The sequence below is a fragment of the Ahaetulla prasina genome, chromosome 5 (assembly GCF_028640845.1).
Source record: "Ahaetulla prasina isolate Xishuangbanna chromosome 5, ASM2864084v1, whole genome shotgun sequence".
In the NCBI taxonomy this organism is placed as follows: domain Eukaryota; kingdom Metazoa; phylum Chordata; class Lepidosauria; order Squamata; family Colubridae; genus Ahaetulla; species Ahaetulla prasina.
This window is the reverse complement of record NC_080543.1, coordinates 23364447-23383031: the sequence shown is the minus strand read 5'-3', so window position 1 is coordinate 23383031 and position 18585 is coordinate 23364447. Positions and strand designations below refer to the sequence as shown.

Here is an 18585-nt window from a genome sequence, read left to right as displayed (position 1 = left end):
TACCAAGCATGTAGTTCTCTGTCCTTTAAATCTGAATTATCTGCCAACGCCTTAAACGTGTTCTTTTCTGAAGATACATTCTAAGAAAAAAAGAATGACAAGCCAGGTGGTCTCATGGGAAGGCTAGGATGGCACAAATAGTGGAAAATACCATTGAAGATAAGTAGGGCAACAACAGGTTGGAAAGTAGAATGGGAAGCGGATTGGAGCTAGTGGGAAAGTATTTGAGAGAAACGAAAACTTTTACATCTGTGGGTATATAGGTGGAAAAAGTGGGATAAGAATTGGGGGCATAGAAGGGAGAAGAAAGGTGGTAAGCTGACAGAAAAAACATAGGAAGAAATGAGAACAGAAGGGCAGTAAGAAGAAAGGAAAGGGGGGATTGGACAAGGAACATTGGCATAAAAACCACAGAACAAGCAGAGAAAACCAAGAAAGAAATGCCAGATGGAAAATCAGACGGAAGAGCCATGAACAGTTTTCACAAACTCTTTTCAAATAGACACTCTTGAATCAATAAGTGAAGGAAATGCTCATGCATGCTTAGTAATAATTATTACCAATGTTTTTGCTCCTTCTTGAACTTTGATGTACAAATTCTCAAAAGCTCTTTGTTGGAACTTCAAAGGAAGACCTTTCACTAAACCAGTAGTATCCCTCAGTTTCACATCTTGGAACAAACTTATGATCAAGCAGAGAGAAAGGCAATTTAGAATTAAAGTGTATATTTTTTCTTTTCTAAAATAAAATAGGTTTCCATTTCATGGGGTTTTTTTTGTCTGAAATAATTTAACAAAGTAAAACTTTATTAAATAAGTTATTTATTTTCATGTCATATATTTCTGAAAGCTGAACTATTAATTTTAATAAACTAGCAATATAAGTAATGTTAATCTTGTTGATTTTAATAAACTAGAGACAAACTGCAGCTCTAAAACTGTGTACATGTATACCTGATTGCTGACTTAGCTGCAATTGTACAAACTTGAAAGTTGTCATCTGCAAGGAATTGAGGAAAAGCATCTCTCACAGGTAGATTTTCACATTTAACTGTAAGCACAGCCCATTCTAAACAAGGGTCAGCCTGGGAAAAATGGGGAAAAGGAAATATCGTTATATTTTTATAGATTTAGAAACCTAAATAAGTAGTAGCATTAAGAGCAGTAATAGTAGCTCTTAAATGCTTCTGGAGTTTTACTTACATGAAGAAAGGTTGTCATGCAATTCACTAAAGCAATTCTTACAGGAACTGAACATTTTCCTTCATTTGCTAAATGCCTGAAACAGAAAGCATTTTAATAATAAAATATAACATATTATTTTAAAAAGTCAAAACTTAAAGTCAAGTTTTTTAGGATTTTTGAAATATATATATAAGTTTTTATTAAATAGTTCAAAGGATTTTTGTTAGTTTTTAAATTTTAGAAAAGTTAAATAAACTGTACAATGGCCATTTGTTCAATTACCATTTCTTAAATTTTACTGAAAGATATCTATTGCCACCACTGCAATAATATAGCTTGAATTGCATATAAAACTGACTGAATGAATACACAAGTTGCAAATCCCAGCTATTTCAGAACAACTGCCAGTAAAATTAGTGGAAATTTCTTGTAGAAATCAATTTAAGACTCATACTATTAAGACATATTTAACTGAATTGGTCTCACTGTCTTTAAATACTGAGATTGAATGCATACATTTAGGACTAAATTTGATTGAAATCTATATGCTTATACTTAAGCATATTTATGATTAATTTTCTTAAACAAATGAAAGAATACCAGACAATAAAAACAATTAGTTCTGCACTTAGTTCACTGCTATTAAAAAGGCTTCATGCTCTGTAATTGTCAATTTACCAACTTCTCTAACATTTTCCCCTATAAAAGAGAGTTGTAGACCAAGAGAAACTTATCTAACATTGTTGAATTGTGAAATGTTTATGAAACATATGTCATAGTGAGCCTTTAGGAAGATCTTCCCTTCAATCCTTTCCTAATAGCAAATAATTTGGAGTTTAATTCGCACTTAACCTACCAAAATGATCCAACAACAGTTAAGACTTGACACCGGGCTTCTCTTAGATCTTCAGAATTTCTACTGAAAGTTCCCAAAATATTAACCATTGGAGGAAGATTATGTAATATTGCTGCACAAACATCTTGATCCCGACGATAAAAGGAACATATATCTCTATAAGAAATAACTAAATATTTGTATCTCAAAATATATACAAAGCAAATTAATTTGATTAAGCAAGATTAATTTCTTACAGTAGAAGTTTGAGTAATGAGACAACATAATCTTCAGGCAAGGGATTTTCTCCTCTGGGAAGTTCCTTCAACAAGACTAAATACTAGTAGAAACCAGAATTAAAGATATAATATCAGAAAAGAATAATCCAATGTTTATGTATAATTGTATGAATGTAACAAAATTTTACTGAATTTATATTTAGCATGTGAACAAATATATATTGATATAATTCTTTTATAACAGAACAACAGAGTTGGAAGGGACCTTGGAGGTCTTCTAGTCCAACCACCTGCTCAAGCAGGAAACCCTATACCTGTGATGGCGAACCTATGGCCATATCGATGGGCACGTGAGCTCAGCTCCGGAGCGCATGCGTGCGCCGGCCAGCTCATTTTCGGGCCTTCTGGGCCCACCAGAAGTAGAATACAGGCCGTTTTTGAACTCTGGAGGGCCTCGGAATAGTGGTGGGGAAGGCCCATTTTTCTCTCTCCCCAACTCCAGAACCTTTCTAGGAGTCTGGGGAGGATGAAAACAGCCTTTCCCACCTCCACGTAGGCCCTCTGGAGGCAGGAAACTGCCTGTTTGCCAACTTCCAGTGGGACCAGAAGGCCTGTTCTTTTCTCTTCCCAGGCTCCAGAGCCTTTCTAGGGACCTGGGGACGACGAAAACGGCCCATTTGCTGACTTCCGGTCCCACCATTTAATCCTAATTTAACCCTAAAACTGTTATTGTGGGGTTTTTTGCCACTCTGAATTTCTCTGAAAGAAAGGCTGGTACAGAAATAAAATAAGTTAATAAGTAACACTCCAACAGCATTAAAAACAGAAGGTTAAACAGAATAATATTATACTCACCACATGTAAATGTAGAGGTTTAATAAAATCAAATGAATTTCCATCAATTAGCACTAAGAGTTTCCTCCAAATTTCAGAACATCTAAAGGGAACTGTTTGTATTGTGGTTGCTGTGGAAGCTATACACAAGAACTTCAAAACATCAAGAAGAAGCAAATCATGTTTAGATAGATGTTCTTCTGATAATGGACTTGTGGCACCTGTGTAATATGACCATATAGAAGCTATGAAAAGACAGCTCTCAAAACTTACAATTAATTATCTGTCAGGAAGCCATAAGCAACTGCATTTAATCAGAATGCATATTCCTTTCCGCTTACCTTCCACCAATCAGCACATTGGCTGCCACATTTAGAATGAAATAAAGTAAAAATATAACAATGCTACAAAAACATACTAACAGAACATTGGCATGGGGGAAATATAATGGGAATGATCAGCCTGTAGAAAAATAGCCCGATAATTATTATTTATACTTCGTTTATTTAGATAGGCAACATTGCTCTGCTTTAAGGGTTCTTTTTACTGAACAACAAACTCATTACCTCAGTGTTTTCAAAACCCGACTTATGGCAATTTTTCTAAGTATCTCCAAAACAACACATGGGATGAAATATATAAGGTCCATTGGATTCAAACCATTGGATGACAGTACAAGTCTTTGGTTTAGACCACGGGTGTCAAACTCACGGTGTTATGTTGCTGTCACATGACATTTTGCGACATTTTTTCCCTTTGTGGAGCTGGGGTGGTCTACACGTTCTAATTACAATTCTATGTCTATATACTCTAAATGTAGATGCTTACCTGGATGTAGATACATGATAGTTCTCATTGCCACTAAGGAAAAATTTTATTATGCCATATTGTATAATTAAATCAGAGGTGAGTTTCAAAACCCATCACTAAAGGTTTACTTGTGGGCGTGCGCTCACTCGCATGCTTGTGATGCTTCTGTGCATGCAGAGCCTCCCACCGCCACTGCCAGTTTGCCCAATCCGGGGCGAACCAGTAGCAACCCACCACTGAATTCAATGTATGAGAAGTTATAGGGTCGCTCATATCACAAAGAACATCTTGAGAGTCTCCAACAGAAGACTCTAAACAGATTCCAAAATGGTGAACATCTGCTCTTGTTTAGAAGTAAACTCTTGTAAAGTGTTAATTGATAAAGGGCACACAAAACTTGAGTTCTGAAAAAGACAATCATCACAAGTATAGGTATTCTTTGCATAGTAATCAGAATTAGGACCAGCAACTCAATCACTAAACAGAAAATCATCTTCTTGGAACATATTACTCCTTTAAGGACCAATTATTGCTTCCTCTTTGGTCCTTAAGGGAGTAACATGATCCAAGAAGAAGCTGTCAATCTTGTGAATGCTATATGGCAGGGGTGTCAAACTGGCGGCCTGCGGGGTGGATGCAGGCCACGCCCACCCCAGCTCCACAAATGGGAAAGTCATGGAACGTCACGTGACGGCAATGTGGTGCAGCGAGTTTGACACCTGTGCTATATGGCATCACAAAAGCCTTTTATAAATTCTCATACAAATCATTATATCACAGTAAATTCTGTTGTTTTTTGAAGTTGTTTCAAGTACCTAAATATTCCTTACTTCCCAAACACATTTTTTTCTAAAAGCATTCAATTATACAAAAATATATATTAAACAGATTGAATATACCTGTCAAAGTGTGCAAGTCTCCAACTTCATTCACTTCACCAACTTCGCCACACTCATCATCAAATAGATCAAAGACTGTTTGGTTTCCCTCTTCCATTCTACTTTCTTCAGGAAAATCTTCCATTAAGTCCATTTCTCCAGTTTCACTTGATTTTCCAGTAAAACACATCTAATAGAAGATATTTATTCATATCATCTCTTATAATGAAAGCAATACATTATAATAAATATGTAATACATTTATATAAATATAGTTTCATGAATAACATCCATTTACTCCCTTCCTACAAATACCTCTAGATAAAAACTAAAAAATATATATCCTTTTGCTAAAATATTGCTTCGGTATAGAAGCTTCACTTCCAAATATTCATTAATGTTTGAATGTTAGTTGGCCACTTTGTATAATAAGGTTTCCATAAAATGGGGTATTTGCTAAGAAAGTCATTTTAGAATTCAGTAATTACTATTATAATTTAAGCAATTTAAGCAAAGTAATAGAGCTAAGTTTTACATATTGACTTCACTTGTCTGGGAAATTTACACAGGAACTAATCTCTATTCAGTTTTCCTGCTTTTAATACCTAAAGCCAATAAAACCAGTATAACTACAGCTTAATAATTATATGAAAATTAGTGAAATTTTTCATTGTGCTTTATATAAAACTAGAATAAGCTGTTTACAAGGATTTATGTGCTACACACCTTATAACCAATTACTCGATTATTTACTTGGCAGTATTACTGTAATTGAGAAAATAGTGGTAGGCAAGACTAACTGTACTTCGCTAATCCACCACTTGCCAGAGGTAAGTTAATTTTTATTTTATTTTGAGAAGTAAAGAGTGAAAGTAGAGGAAAAACATGGGTGTATAGCTCCTAAGAGGAATATAGACACTGGATATTTCCATTCAAATTGTCCACAGCACTTACTCTTCTGCATTAAGTACTTTTCTCTCAAGTAGAATGAACTTTAAAATCTGTGCTTGCTCACATGCTTATCTAACTGAAAGAGATTAATTATAGCAATGCAGTACCTCTGCTCCCTGCCACTGATAACAGTGTATAAGTCTTGAAATGGAGTGATATAAGTGTAAAGAGAAAAATGCGGAAAAGGACAGAGAAAGATTATTTTCCATTTGTTTAAGGAAAACAAAGGAATTACAGTGTGAATTCAGAACACTGATTAGAATGAGTTCTTCCCTCAGAAATAACATGTTCAGAACAATAAAGGTTGCACTGCATATTCAGTCTCTGGGAAGGAAACAAATATCGCATCCTATCTACTCACCAGAAGTTTGCAGATACTTGCAAGGTCATTCATCAACTTGGATGTTAACAAATGCAAGAAGATCGTAGACAAACTCTTTTTGGGACTATTCTGTTGAAACAGAGTAAGAAGAATAAAAGATAAATATCGCCATTTCTCCTACACTTCCAGAAAGCTTTGTAAATCTGGCTTTGGCCTAGGGTTGATATTTATTATTTATTCAGTGGCCCGTTTTGTTGTGTTTGTTATGTATTTATTATAGCCTGGGTTGTCTTTTTGATTTAATGCTTTTAGCTGTTTTTATCTTTAGTTTTGTATATTGCTCTGCATCTACTGGAGTTGGACAGCCACTAAATTTAAATACACAAGCAAATGAAAGCAGAAGAAACAACTATTGTAAAATATAATGAAATATTTGGCTTTTTGCACTGTAAAATAATCTGCAGTAACCTGTAATCAGTTCCCATGCATCTTGCAATTCAGCCCCACAAGGTCAGTACTATGCTGACAACACTTAAGATTGGGAACTGGATTAAATTGCTTTTAATGAGCATTAAATAGCTCAGGTAAAATGCAAACAACCCAAGTAAAATTACACTAAATGAAAAACTGCAAGTATTATTAAAAAGAAATTTTCAAGCTGTATGATAAAACTTGAAATAAACTGCGACTTGAAAAGCAAGGATGAGTTTCAGAATCAAACTTCTTTCTTCAAAGCAGTACTGTCTAAATTTCATTGAAGTCAATCTGACTGATAAAGCCTCACAAGAAATAAAAACATCCCTAGTGATTTTAGATCTTTTACAATCAGTAATTGAAAGGACAACTTGCAAAAATCTCATTGCACATACTAAAATAAAGCAGATTCAATATTATATCAATATACCTCCATATTTTTCTGCAAAATAACTGGGAGTGTATATGTATATGTATATAGGGACATTCATATATAATAAAAATGAACAAATTGGTCTTCTAAATAAGTGACCCACATATGTTAGTAATAGGCATAAATACAGAAATTTCAACTTTGCTCACACTCAGATTGCCCTACAACCAACAAATGTCTCACCTGGGTACAGTTGCATAAGCAACTTGTGCACTGCAATATTAAATTCCTCAATGAAACAACTCTAGAATCGTCATTTAGCTTGTTTTTAGACTGAGAAATGCTTTCCTCCACATAATTAAAACATAACTGTAAAGGAATAAAATGAAATTATTTTTATAGAAATAAATTGAATTTAAAATATTTCATCATACACACACACACACACACACACACACACACACACACACACACACGAGAGTATGTATATGTACATACATACATACACATCGGGGTGAAATCTACTTACCTTCCCTACCGGTTCAGAAGTGCATTCGCCCCGCGCACGCGAAGCATACACAAAACCTTTTATGCATGTGCAGAGGGTAAAAAAACCCAGGAAGTAACGATGACCAGGTCTTGGGCCACCATTGCTACCGGTTCTCTGAACCACCTGCCACCATTGCTACCAGTTTGGCTGAACCAGTCTGAACCGGTAGCATTTCACCCTTGATACACATACATATATGGATATTCTGTATATTAACCTTACTCACTGTGTCCATTGCCAAGTTTAAACCTGCTAAATAGAACCAACTACAGGGATGTGCTCCAAATCCGAACCGCTACTGGTTCGCTCATGTGCACGCTTGTGTGCGGGGTGCTTCTGTGCAGAAACATCTGGGCGGGTGGGCCACTGACTACTACTCTCCCACCACCGGCCAACTACAGCTATTAATAAATTAACTACATTAAGATGTGGCATATTTTGTAATTGCTCAAGATATCTTAATTTCTCAAAAGAATCCCTAAAAAGAGATTGAAAAGGACCAACCTTCAAACTGCATTTATCTACAATTAGTGAATATTTTGATAATTAATTCAAATGTTGGTCTATCTACTTAGACGGTGTTATAACTTACATCTGTGTGCTGAGTCCAATTATTATCTGTCAAAATTAAAAGTTAAAGTCTACAAGGATAAAATTTATGCAAGCCAAAAATTTAATTGCTTAGGCCATATTCATTAGATCCAAAAACTAAATCTCCACATCCAACTGGGAAAAGGCAACCAAGCATCTTCATTACCTATGTAACTAATGAGAATTGATGCTTCAGGACAAGTATAAAAACTGTAGACGACTTTTTTCCACATATATATATATATGAAGTTGAAGCCCAGAAATAATGTTAAACAAGATTTAATTTTAACCTTCTCATTATCAAAGGCTTAGACAAAATAATAAATCTACTAATCCTTGCTCTTCTGATTCATTTAAGATATAGCACTACTTAAATTCTATGCTGTTAAGCTAAATTAATGTTTTCCCCAGAAGCTTTGAGTTACAGATAAAGGTCCATAAATGTGAAGTGGATTTGTCAAGGGAAAAACAAACAAGTGCAATGTATCCAATATTAAAAATTTATTTGCTTTTTTCAGGTAGGGTTTACTCATGTGTCAATTCTTCGCATGTGAAATTACAAGGCTAAACTACAATGTCTCAGTGAAGACACTGCACTTTCAATTTGTACTCAAGAAGCTTTTTAAGAACAGTAAGTTGAATTAATTTATATTTTACCTCTTAAAATACTGGCTCTTAAATATTGTAACAGATTTAACACTTTCCAAAAGCAGTGCAAGTATCAGGTTTTTATTCACTGCTAATTTAATTATGTGCCATCAAGTCAATGTCAACTCTTCAGCAATCATGTAGATGGTTTTTCTCCATGATGATCCTCACCACTGCAATTGAATCTATCTACCTTGTAACTGGTCTTCCTCTTCTTCCTTTTCCAACATTAGAGTCTTCTCCAAAGAACTAGTTTTTTTGCATAATTACTCAGTCCGTCTACATTCCTAGAGTGCTGGATATATTAATTTTGCAGTATGATTCTGATTAGGAGTTAAGATTTCAGGTACTGAGAATACATGGGAAGATCTGGTTTACCCAATCACACTTTCTTTTAAGATATTTAAAATCTAATTTCCTCTTCTTCACGCGTGTCTTTATAACATTTGCAGATAAGTGGTTAGAACTTTTATAAAAATTGAAATTTCATTCATGGACTACTGGAGACAATTTAGCTCTCAAGATTCTGGAGACTGTATTTCATATGGGCATATTATTCATGTTTATATTGCGCAGTAAATATTTATTCTTGAATAATTTTTGTAAGTATACACATGCAACAACATGCTTGAGTAATTTTGCTACAACATAAATCAAATTGTTTTACTACTGTAGCTATTAAGGAGTTAAGTGGATTTTTGCTTGGTGACTATTACCAAACACTTTGCAAAGCAATACAGCCAGTCCTCAGTTAACGACTACTCATTCAACGACTGTTTGAAGTTATAATGGCAATGAATGAATGAATGGAATGAATGGTATTTACGACTAGTCCTCAAAGTTCTGACCATCCCCAAACCCCTATGTTCATTTGGGTACTTGGCAACTTGGCTCATATTTGCAGCATCCCATGCTCATGCAAACCATGCTTTTGCAACCTTGCTGGCTTCCCACAAGTAGTCAATGCAGGGAAGTCGCCAAGTTGCACTGGTTAAGTTTCCCACACCTGGCAGCAGTCACCTCCAGTTTTGCCATACTGACCACCCATGCACCTGCCCCTACCTGGCAGTGGCTACTTTTCTGCTTACCAAATTGCTGGCAAACCTCCTGGGACTTACAACTTCCTGCCAGCTTCCCCACTGAATGTGCTTTGGAAGTTGGCAGGATGTTGCAAGGAGGTCCTTACTTAACAACTCATGATTCTCACTTAATAATGACAATGGGGACTCCCAGGATAGTTGTCACTAAACAATATAGTCATGTGACATTGCATTTTTGACTGCATTGCTTAGCAATGGAAATTCCACTCCCAATTACCAATGTTGAGTAAGGACTGCCAATAATAAAAACACAGGCACCCTCTTAATGCTTCTCCAAAGGTCACAGAATTCCTTGATCTCATTTGAAAATTCTTTGCGTCCTAGAGCAAACTTGTCTTCTTCATTCCCTACCATTACCCCATCTGGAGATTTAAAAGAAGCATATAAACAGAAGTCTATAAAGGACTGAGGAGAAAAACTATCCAAGATGAAGGCAGAAAATGAATTGAAAAGAGGATGAAACCTGAAGTAGCTGATTCACGATAGACATCTTCATGTAATTCTTGAAATTATATCACAGAGATTAATCCTCATATGTATACTTCTTCATATCTACTAGGAACAATTACTTGAGCTTAAGTAAAAAAGTTCTACCTTAGCTTTCTGAAAAAAATCCAATTTGCATGCTTCTTCTTCTGTAAGAATGCCAGCATAACAATAGCAGCCAAGAACACCAGTCAGGATACAGGTACAACGCATCAGCATTTCTACAGATATAGTCTGAAAAATAAACAAACCCACAAAAAACATGCTGAATTCACTTGGAGCTTAATTTGGATTTTTGGTAAACTAATATTTTCCAACTGGTCCACATTTGTGGACAAATCAGATCCCTATGGTGAGACTGGTTTGTCCATGAACTTTCTGATTTGAGAGCAAGTTTTAAGTGGATTTGCTCTCAAATTGCCACATGTAATCCTGGCCTAAAAAGCAGTCTACCCATAATCTATTTTATTAATTTTACCAAAACCTAAATCTATTCATAAGTATACAGGGAACGAGTTAGACTTTAATAAACCCTCACAATGAACAAAGAACACAATTTTCTTTCTGGCTTACCTCAGGAGAAACATTGCTAAGTAGCTGGTCTGACATCATCAGAAGATTGTGTTTTAAGGTTTCTTCAAGCTTCTGATTGACAACGAGGCAGGAACTAGATTTATTTTCTGATACATCTGCCATATTTGTAAAAATATTGGTTTCGTTGAAGGTTGTCTGCAGGTAAAAAGCTTCAATTTCTGAAAGACTCGTTTCTTCTTTCTCTTGGTTATGTTCCATGCTTAATAAAATAAAGTGTATTTTCATTTATTTATCACTTGTTAATAATCCAAAATGGTTAAATTACCCTCCCACCCAGAAAGGCAGGAGTCCTATGATTTCAGAGATTGGTACATGAAATTTGTGCAGTTCATTGCTCAATATATCTATTCAAGCCAAACTGATTAAAAAATGGATGATTGAGTCATTAAAGCAGACGAACTATTATCATCAATGTTCAATAATTCATTTTAAACTATGTTTGTGGTGGTTCAAGTAGTCCATGACTTACAATCATTCACTTTTCTTTGAAGTTACAACAGCACTGAAAAAAGTGACTTATAAGCATTTGTCACACTTATGCTTCAGTAACTCCATGGTCACATGATCAAAATTCAGACCCTTAGCAATTGGCATTTATTTATGATGGTTGCAGTGTCCTGGGGTCATGTGAACACCTTTTGTGATCCTTTGTCAAGCAAATCAATGGAGAAGCCAGATTTACTTAACAACCATGTTACTAACTTAACAACTGCAGTGATTCACTTCACAACTGTGGCAAGAAAGGTCATAAAATGGGGGGAAATTCATTTAACAACTGTCTTGCTTGGCAATGGAAAATTTGGGTTTAATTGTGGTCATAAATCAAGGACTATCTGAACTTTGTATCAAAAGGAGTGCAAAGTATATGCAAAGAAGGTGACCAAGGCAAAAGTATAGAGCCAGACAATAGTAACGGCTCAGAAGACAAAGACACTAAGCTGAAAAATCATGTTCAGCCATAATGGGGCTTGCTGGCTTTTAATTTTACATCTAAAATAGCTTTTATGGTTCAAAATTTTGATCCCTATGTCATGTATGACACATATTTAAAAATCCTATTTTAAAGCAATGTATCTAGAACAGAGACAAGATAAACAGCAGACAACTGGTGTGAGGTAGTGTCTAAAGCAGGCCAACCCACAGAGATAGGAAAATGCCTTCATTAATTTTTTTTAAAACATACCATTCTGGTGCATTGTTGAAAAATGCCATTGCTGCTCTACAACTTTTCATAGTCAGACTTACAAAGATTTTCTGTAATTCTAGGTTAGGAAAGTCACTGAAAAAACCAAAACACAATAAAAAACAGAATTATTTCATGTTTGAATAGTGCGGAGTTAATAGATTCAGCAGAAGATGACTATAAAGGTCTAATTTTACACTGTGCATCAAATATTTGTAGGAAGTATTTGTTTGAGTTTTTTGTTGCCCATCTCACCAGAAAAAAAAAGAAAAAGGATACAAATTGCTAAAAGTTTACAAAACACTAAAAAAAATAAAAATAGAACTGAAAAAGTAAAAGTAAAAAAGGTGGGAGGAGGTGGAAGGCGCCAACTTTTTCCTGATTAGGGCAGGGTGAAACTGAAGTGTCATTTTCCAGGACAAGTGTTAAAGAAGAAATCTAAATCCTGGGACCCGTCTCTTGCACTTATAGAAGTTTTCTTCAATAAGTTTGGATATTTTGTTAAAAGTGGAAAATATTATATAATCTTCATAAAACACTATGTATTTACATGCCATTCAACTGCATAATAACACAGAAAGCAAACTGTTGTGACATAAGTTTGCTCTGCTAAAAGTTCTCATTAAAATGTAGATTTGTTATTACTTTTGTAAACTTGACTTCAAACCAATTATTTGTTACAAGTTGTTAAAATTAAGAACATACTAAGGCAAAGTGATTTAAATTCTAACCCACTGTGAAATTTCAGCAAAGTAATGCTCTAAAATCACTTACCAAAGTGAAATTAAAAATAAATAAACATAGAGAACTTTGATTTCTTCCAATGAACAACTAATTCTTTTTAGGTTGCTTGATTTCTTAGGCATACCTGCACAAAACTGGAGGGAGTTCCATGCTGTCTTCCGTAACTTCTTCCACATTGCAGAAGAGAAGCCATTTCATAACTCGTTCTTTTAGTGTATAAGTTGCATGTCCTTCCCAATCATTCTGAAATGATCCATTTTTCAAAGTTTCTGGTATTTCCAAAGCTGTCATTGCTGATGCTAAACACTGTACAGCAAAACTATCAAATAACAACAATAAGTACAAGCACTTGATTTACAGCTCTAATATCAATATAACATCACCAGTGTGGGGATTCAGGCTCCAATATTTTTCTGCTCATGGCCAAAACCACATCAAGTTTAATCAAGATTTCACCAATCAGAATTGGAATGGTAACTAGAATTTTAAATGGGTTTGTAAAATCTAATTAAAAACATATTTGATAAATAAATAAAGAATAGTTAAATACCCATATTATTCAGAACACCAGATGAGCATTTGCTTATTATTCTAAGATGGCTGGTAGAAGTTACAATAATGCTAAAATCACTCTTCTCCATTTTACCATTACTTATGCTAAATAGAACTAATGATTGAAAACAATTTACTAAATATAAAATTTAGAAATTTTAATTAAATTTCTAGTGCTTGCAGTGCAAGGGAAGACCATTTAATAATGTTACATGTTTTGAATTACATCTGTCATAATGTTTCATCATTGGCCAGAATAAAAAGAGTTGAAACCTCTGGAGGACATGAGTTGCTTATGCTAGATTACTCCTTTACAATTAACAATTAATAATAGAGTATCAAAAAGTTTCATTTTACCTTGATGGCTTGCATACAGAACCTGCAAATATCCTCCAAATTTCCCTGTCCATTGTTATTAAATTTCTTTGAAATAGGACTCCAAGCAATTCAAAGCTTTCCATTTCAGTTTGTCGAAGGTTTAGATTTCGATCTACCAGAGACCAAATTCTGGACCATGTTCGCTGCAGTTCAAACTTCTGTGTGCTATTGAGGTCTATTTTTTGGCTTTGACACAGAGCAACCTCTTTAAGACATCTTAATACATAAGGGGTCCGTTCTCCTCGACGTTGCTGAAGTAATAATTGGTAAAGTATATTAAGTACATTAGTCAGCTCATTGTCAGGAAGGCTCCTTGGGTACTTGGATACTAATCTGGTGGTAATCTGAAGCCTTGAAAACAAAACACCAAAGATTATTAAGAGAACATTAATAATAGACATGTTTCAGAAATAAACCAAACTGATTTTCTTTCATTTTCATTTACCAGGGTATGACATCAAAACTATTCTGTGATTTTTGCAAGTGTTCTTGAATCACTTCCCATCCTAATTCAATTCTTCTACGTTTGGATGGTCCTTCTCCATCTCCATCTTCTTGCTGAGTAATTGCATATGACTGGGTTACCTCTAAGACTTTGGTGTCTTCAGTAAATACCTTATTTTAAAAAAGATATTTAAAGAATTAAAGAGAAGTACTGCTACATATTTTACAACAGATGTGCAGTACAAAAAAAATATTAAGACCACAAAATCGGCAATCCATTGCTACTAGGTAAACCCCATCACCAAAATAATAGATAGAATAACTTCAGATCATACTGGCAAATTTAAATTCCCAAGATTTTCTATAGGTTTTTCAGTAAACTGAAGAAAAAATGTGTATTATTAAGTTTCCATTAACTTAACAAATCAATTTTGCCTCTTAAAACCTTCCTGTTTTAAAAAAAGCTGAAAATCTCAGCTCTCGTTAACAACGGAATATCATCAGCCACATCCTCTGGAACTCTTTAAGACTTTTCTTTTTAATCTGTTAAGAAAAAAGGTTACCCAACTGTGAAGATCAAGCACAAATCTCCTTTGTACTGCCCTGGTGTGGTACTCTGTTAGGTTACACAAAAAACCAACTTGGAATAACCATATGAAAGTATAGTTATAAAGTATACCTGATGACAAGTATCAGCCATTAATTCAACCAGGTTGTTCTTTAGAACGATACTGTGAGAGCCTGAAGAATATTTTCCTCGGTTGCTAATAAGAGTTATCTCATTAGCTAACAGATCATATAAGTTGTATAAAGTATTTTGCCATTTTGCTGAGCTGTATGCTCCTGTTTGTACAAGAATTAGAAAAAAATAATTTTGTAAAAGAAAAGATATGAATTTAAGAGTTCATTATTAATTAGCAACACATACTTGTCTGTTAAAATAGCTAAAATTATTTCATTATGACATATGAAAATAGATACAGACAGTCCCAGATCAATTCTGGATCAAGCTGGATTCCTGGTAATTAAATGTAGAAAGAGCCCATTCGCTGTAACTAATAAGGTTTCAAGCTAAAGAATGAGAGATCATGAGTTCTAGTCGTGCCTTAGACATGAAGCCAGCTAGGTGGCTTTGAGCCAGTCACTGTGTCTCAGCCCTAGGAAGTAGGCAATGGTAAGCCACTTTCAAACTCTTGCCAAGTAAACTGCAGGGACTTAGAGAGAAAGACTGCATAGATGGTTTGCATTATCTTTTTCCAGAATACTTCCCATTTTAATCTGATGATTTCCTGATTCTCTCTTTTACAAAACATTTATCAGGCCCACCAAACAAGTTGAACAGGTTGACCCAGAATCCTGCGAAACATTTTCAGTGCCAAAATACAAAAATTACATAAAGCCTTTTGTTATTTCAAAGCTTTCCATGTACCTTCTTCCTGAGTTTTAGCTCCATTTGGATGATGAACACAAATCTGAAACTGAACAAACTGAATAATCTGCTTCTTCAAAGCGTCTTTTGGTTTATACTGAGCCCATATAAAAAGCATAGTTGATAGAATTTCCTCTCCTGTTTTGCAAACTTGCATGCGGTAATTCATTGCATAAATGGGGAGAAACACATTAATGGCTGCAAAAATGTGTTCAAGGCCTGCAAGGTTTCTTTCTTGCCTACAATGGAAATAAAGCATATTTTTATCAGATGCTAAAGAATCCAATCACAGGATCTATGATTAAGCTTGGAACTACAATATATTTTATTTGTTTGTTCCTTTCTCTATAATAGTATATACCTTGATAATTATTACTGTAAAAACAGCATTATCAGGATCCAGAGGAATCATGCGCATTATGAAACTTTAGAAAATATTACAGTTATTGAAAACTGCTACTGATAGATCAGATATTTCAAATAATTCCATAGCTGTCTAATCACTTTTTATTGTCAGGAAAAGAAAGGTGCCTATATATTAGGACTATAGAACTCACTAAATGTAATACATTCTACCTTTCAGAAAAGATCAAACAGAAATTATAATACATCCTGAATTTAGAAAAAGCTTTTATAAACTATTTACTGGACCAAGCAGGTACAATTCTTCATGAGTAGAAGCAAACTTTAAAGACATTTTATTTCATAAAGAGTTCCAATTTTTAAAATTTAAAATTTAAATTTACAATAGAAACAGGAGAAAAAATCAATTACAAAAACTGGAAACATTTGACCTATCAGAATGAAACAGAAAATATTTAAATGTTAAAATGAGGTCAGCAGTTATCAGATGAATGAAAAATTAAGTTCAAAAGATGTCTAGTAAAGTATCACTTTACATAAAATTTAACTCAGCAAAAGAAAATGCTATTTACCTTGCACGATGTATAACTTTTGAGAAGACATTCAAAATATCTGAATTGAACTTGTCAGTTTGGAAACAGAGGCCTCTAGTTAATGTATAGATTATTCTAGCCACCAAAACTTTGTTAACATTTCCAGAAGGATTGAGAAATAATTTGAAATACAGATTTTGAAGATCTAGAGGAGCAATCAAATTCATTGATGAGATTATAAATAATTGACAGCATAATTAAACATCTTGCATGCTTTCAGCTATTCATTCTTGTATGTCAGAGATGGATTTCTTTTAAATGAGTTGTGTTATGAGTTAAATAGATCCTTAGAATAAATCCTTAGAACTAAGGAGAAATTTCCTGACAGTTAGAACAATTAATAAGTGGAACGACTTGCCTGCAGAAGTTGTGAATGCTCCAACACTGGAAATTTTTAAGAAAATGTTGGATAACCATCTGACTGAGATGGTGTAGGGTTCCTGCCTAGGCAGGGGGTTGGACTAGAAGGCCTCCAAGGTCCCTTCCAACTCTGTTGTTATGTTATGTTAAATAAATCAAATTAAGCAGAACTCTCAGGAAATATAAAAATATGAGCTGGAAAAATGCCATTCAGTGACAGAGGCAATTAACAGACGATAGGTATTCTGTTTTGATTGGTATAAAATTGATCTTCCCCAAACACTAAGATATGCAGTCACAATATTCAAACTTTGTCCTCCATATGTTAGTGATAGTTCAATAGTACTTTATGGAAGTCAAAGTCATATTGCCTCAAATTGGATGAGATCCAGTGCCTGGATTCTTTTCTTCAGCCTTGGACTTTGAAGACCCCAGCTTCTCTTACTCTTCTGACATCTATGATCATTAAAGTACATCAGTAAACTAGAAATTTGCAAAAATTGCAGAAAAGGCATTACTGGAAGTCCAAGCATTGCCAACCATCTGATAACCTTCGAGACAACTGCTTATTTCCTGAGAAGGCTCCAGGAGTTATCTCCCACTGAAAGCTATTCAAGAACTTGATAGTAATCCTGATTCGTTTTGAGACAGTCCTGTTTTCTTTGGTATGACACAGAACTGTATTTTTTTCTGGGCTACCACAGAAAAGTTATATAAGTTCAGGGCAGGAGTAAAATCTACTTACCTTCCTTACCGGCTCGGAAGTGCACATGCACATACGTCACATGCGCACACAGACCTTCCGCACATGCGCAGAAGGTAAAAAACACATTACTTCCTGGTTAAAAATGACATCCGGGTGGGTAAGCGAACCTTTGCTCCCCCATCGCTACCGGATCACATGATCCGGTCCGATCCAGGAGCATTTTACCCCTGGTTCAGGGGCACTTGCTCCTAAGCATTTGCACAAGTCCAGTCAATATTAAACAAGAGTCACATCTACAAACCTGACCACTGTTGTGGAGATATTTCACACCAATATTTCCTCACTTTAAGAACGTCCTTAAGTAATATGCTATTACAATCAGCCCCAAAAATAGCATATCTTGATGACTCATTTATTGTGTCTATTACATAATTCAGAAGCTCTTGACATTTTATTCTGGGGGCTCCTATATAGAAACAAAAGATATAGATGAGCTTTTAGCAAAATAGAAATAGTATATTTGCAAGTTAAATTTGAAAATATTCACTATATCTGCAAAGTTTAAAAGAATAATGTTCTTTAGATGTATAATGATAGATATATAATTATAAATTATAGGCATATAATATTTCATGGACTAGAAATATGAAACCATGTCCAAAATCTATTCATATTCCCCAAACAAAATAAAAACAATAATTTTTGCAACCTGTGTATCTTTTGAACCTTTGCAAAGGTACAATATAATTCTTGGTTTCATAATTTTAGTGTATTAAGATTTTTAAAATGTTTAATATTTTACCTCAAAAACAAATAAATGGCAAATCTAGACATTCCAATTCTCCAAACTTACAGAATGCAAAATAAATTTGAATTTTATTTTATAACAATTACAAATTACATTCCTGCCAATTTTTGCCACCAATCTTCCTGGAAAACTATATTTTACCAAAGATAAAAAAGT

General features: G+C 34.5%; 1 protein-coding gene across 3 annotated transcripts in view; it reads right to left on the bottom strand.

The window, feature by feature from the left end:
• ATM (ATM serine/threonine kinase) overlaps positions 1–18585 on the bottom strand; it is a 72670-nt gene that overhangs the window by 49039 nt on the left and 5046 nt on the right. For 2 of the 3 annotated variants that reach the window (XM_058185000.1, XM_058185001.1), the window contains exons 5-23: positions 17923–18087; positions 16535–16700; positions 15600–15838; positions 14850–15013; positions 14172–14341; positions 13706–14077; positions 12921–13115; positions 12053–12148; positions 10849–11068; positions 10384–10509; positions 7144–7269; positions 6093–6182; positions 4802–4970; positions 3114–3313; positions 2277–2359; positions 2041–2196; positions 1203–1278; positions 954–1084; positions 561–681 (exon numbers count right to left, since the gene is read on the bottom strand). In XM_058185000.1, coding sequence (XP_058040983.1) covers positions 561–681; positions 954–1084; positions 1203–1278; positions 2041–2196; positions 2277–2359; positions 3114–3313; positions 4802–4970; positions 6093–6182; positions 7144–7269; positions 10384–10509; positions 10849–11068; positions 12053–12148; positions 12921–13115; positions 13706–14077; positions 14172–14341; positions 14850–15013; positions 15600–15838; positions 16535–16700; positions 17923–18087 — 3065 coding nt within the window. Of the gene's footprint in view, positions 1–560; positions 682–953; positions 1085–1202; positions 1279–2040; positions 2197–2276; positions 2360–3113; positions 3314–4801; positions 4971–6092; positions 6183–7143; positions 7270–10383; positions 10510–10848; positions 11069–12052; positions 12149–12920; positions 13116–13705; positions 14078–14171; positions 14342–14849; positions 15014–15599; positions 15839–16534; positions 16701–16724; positions 18088–18585 lie in introns of those variants that run through there. The other variant, XM_058185002.1, reaches the window with a different exon arrangement.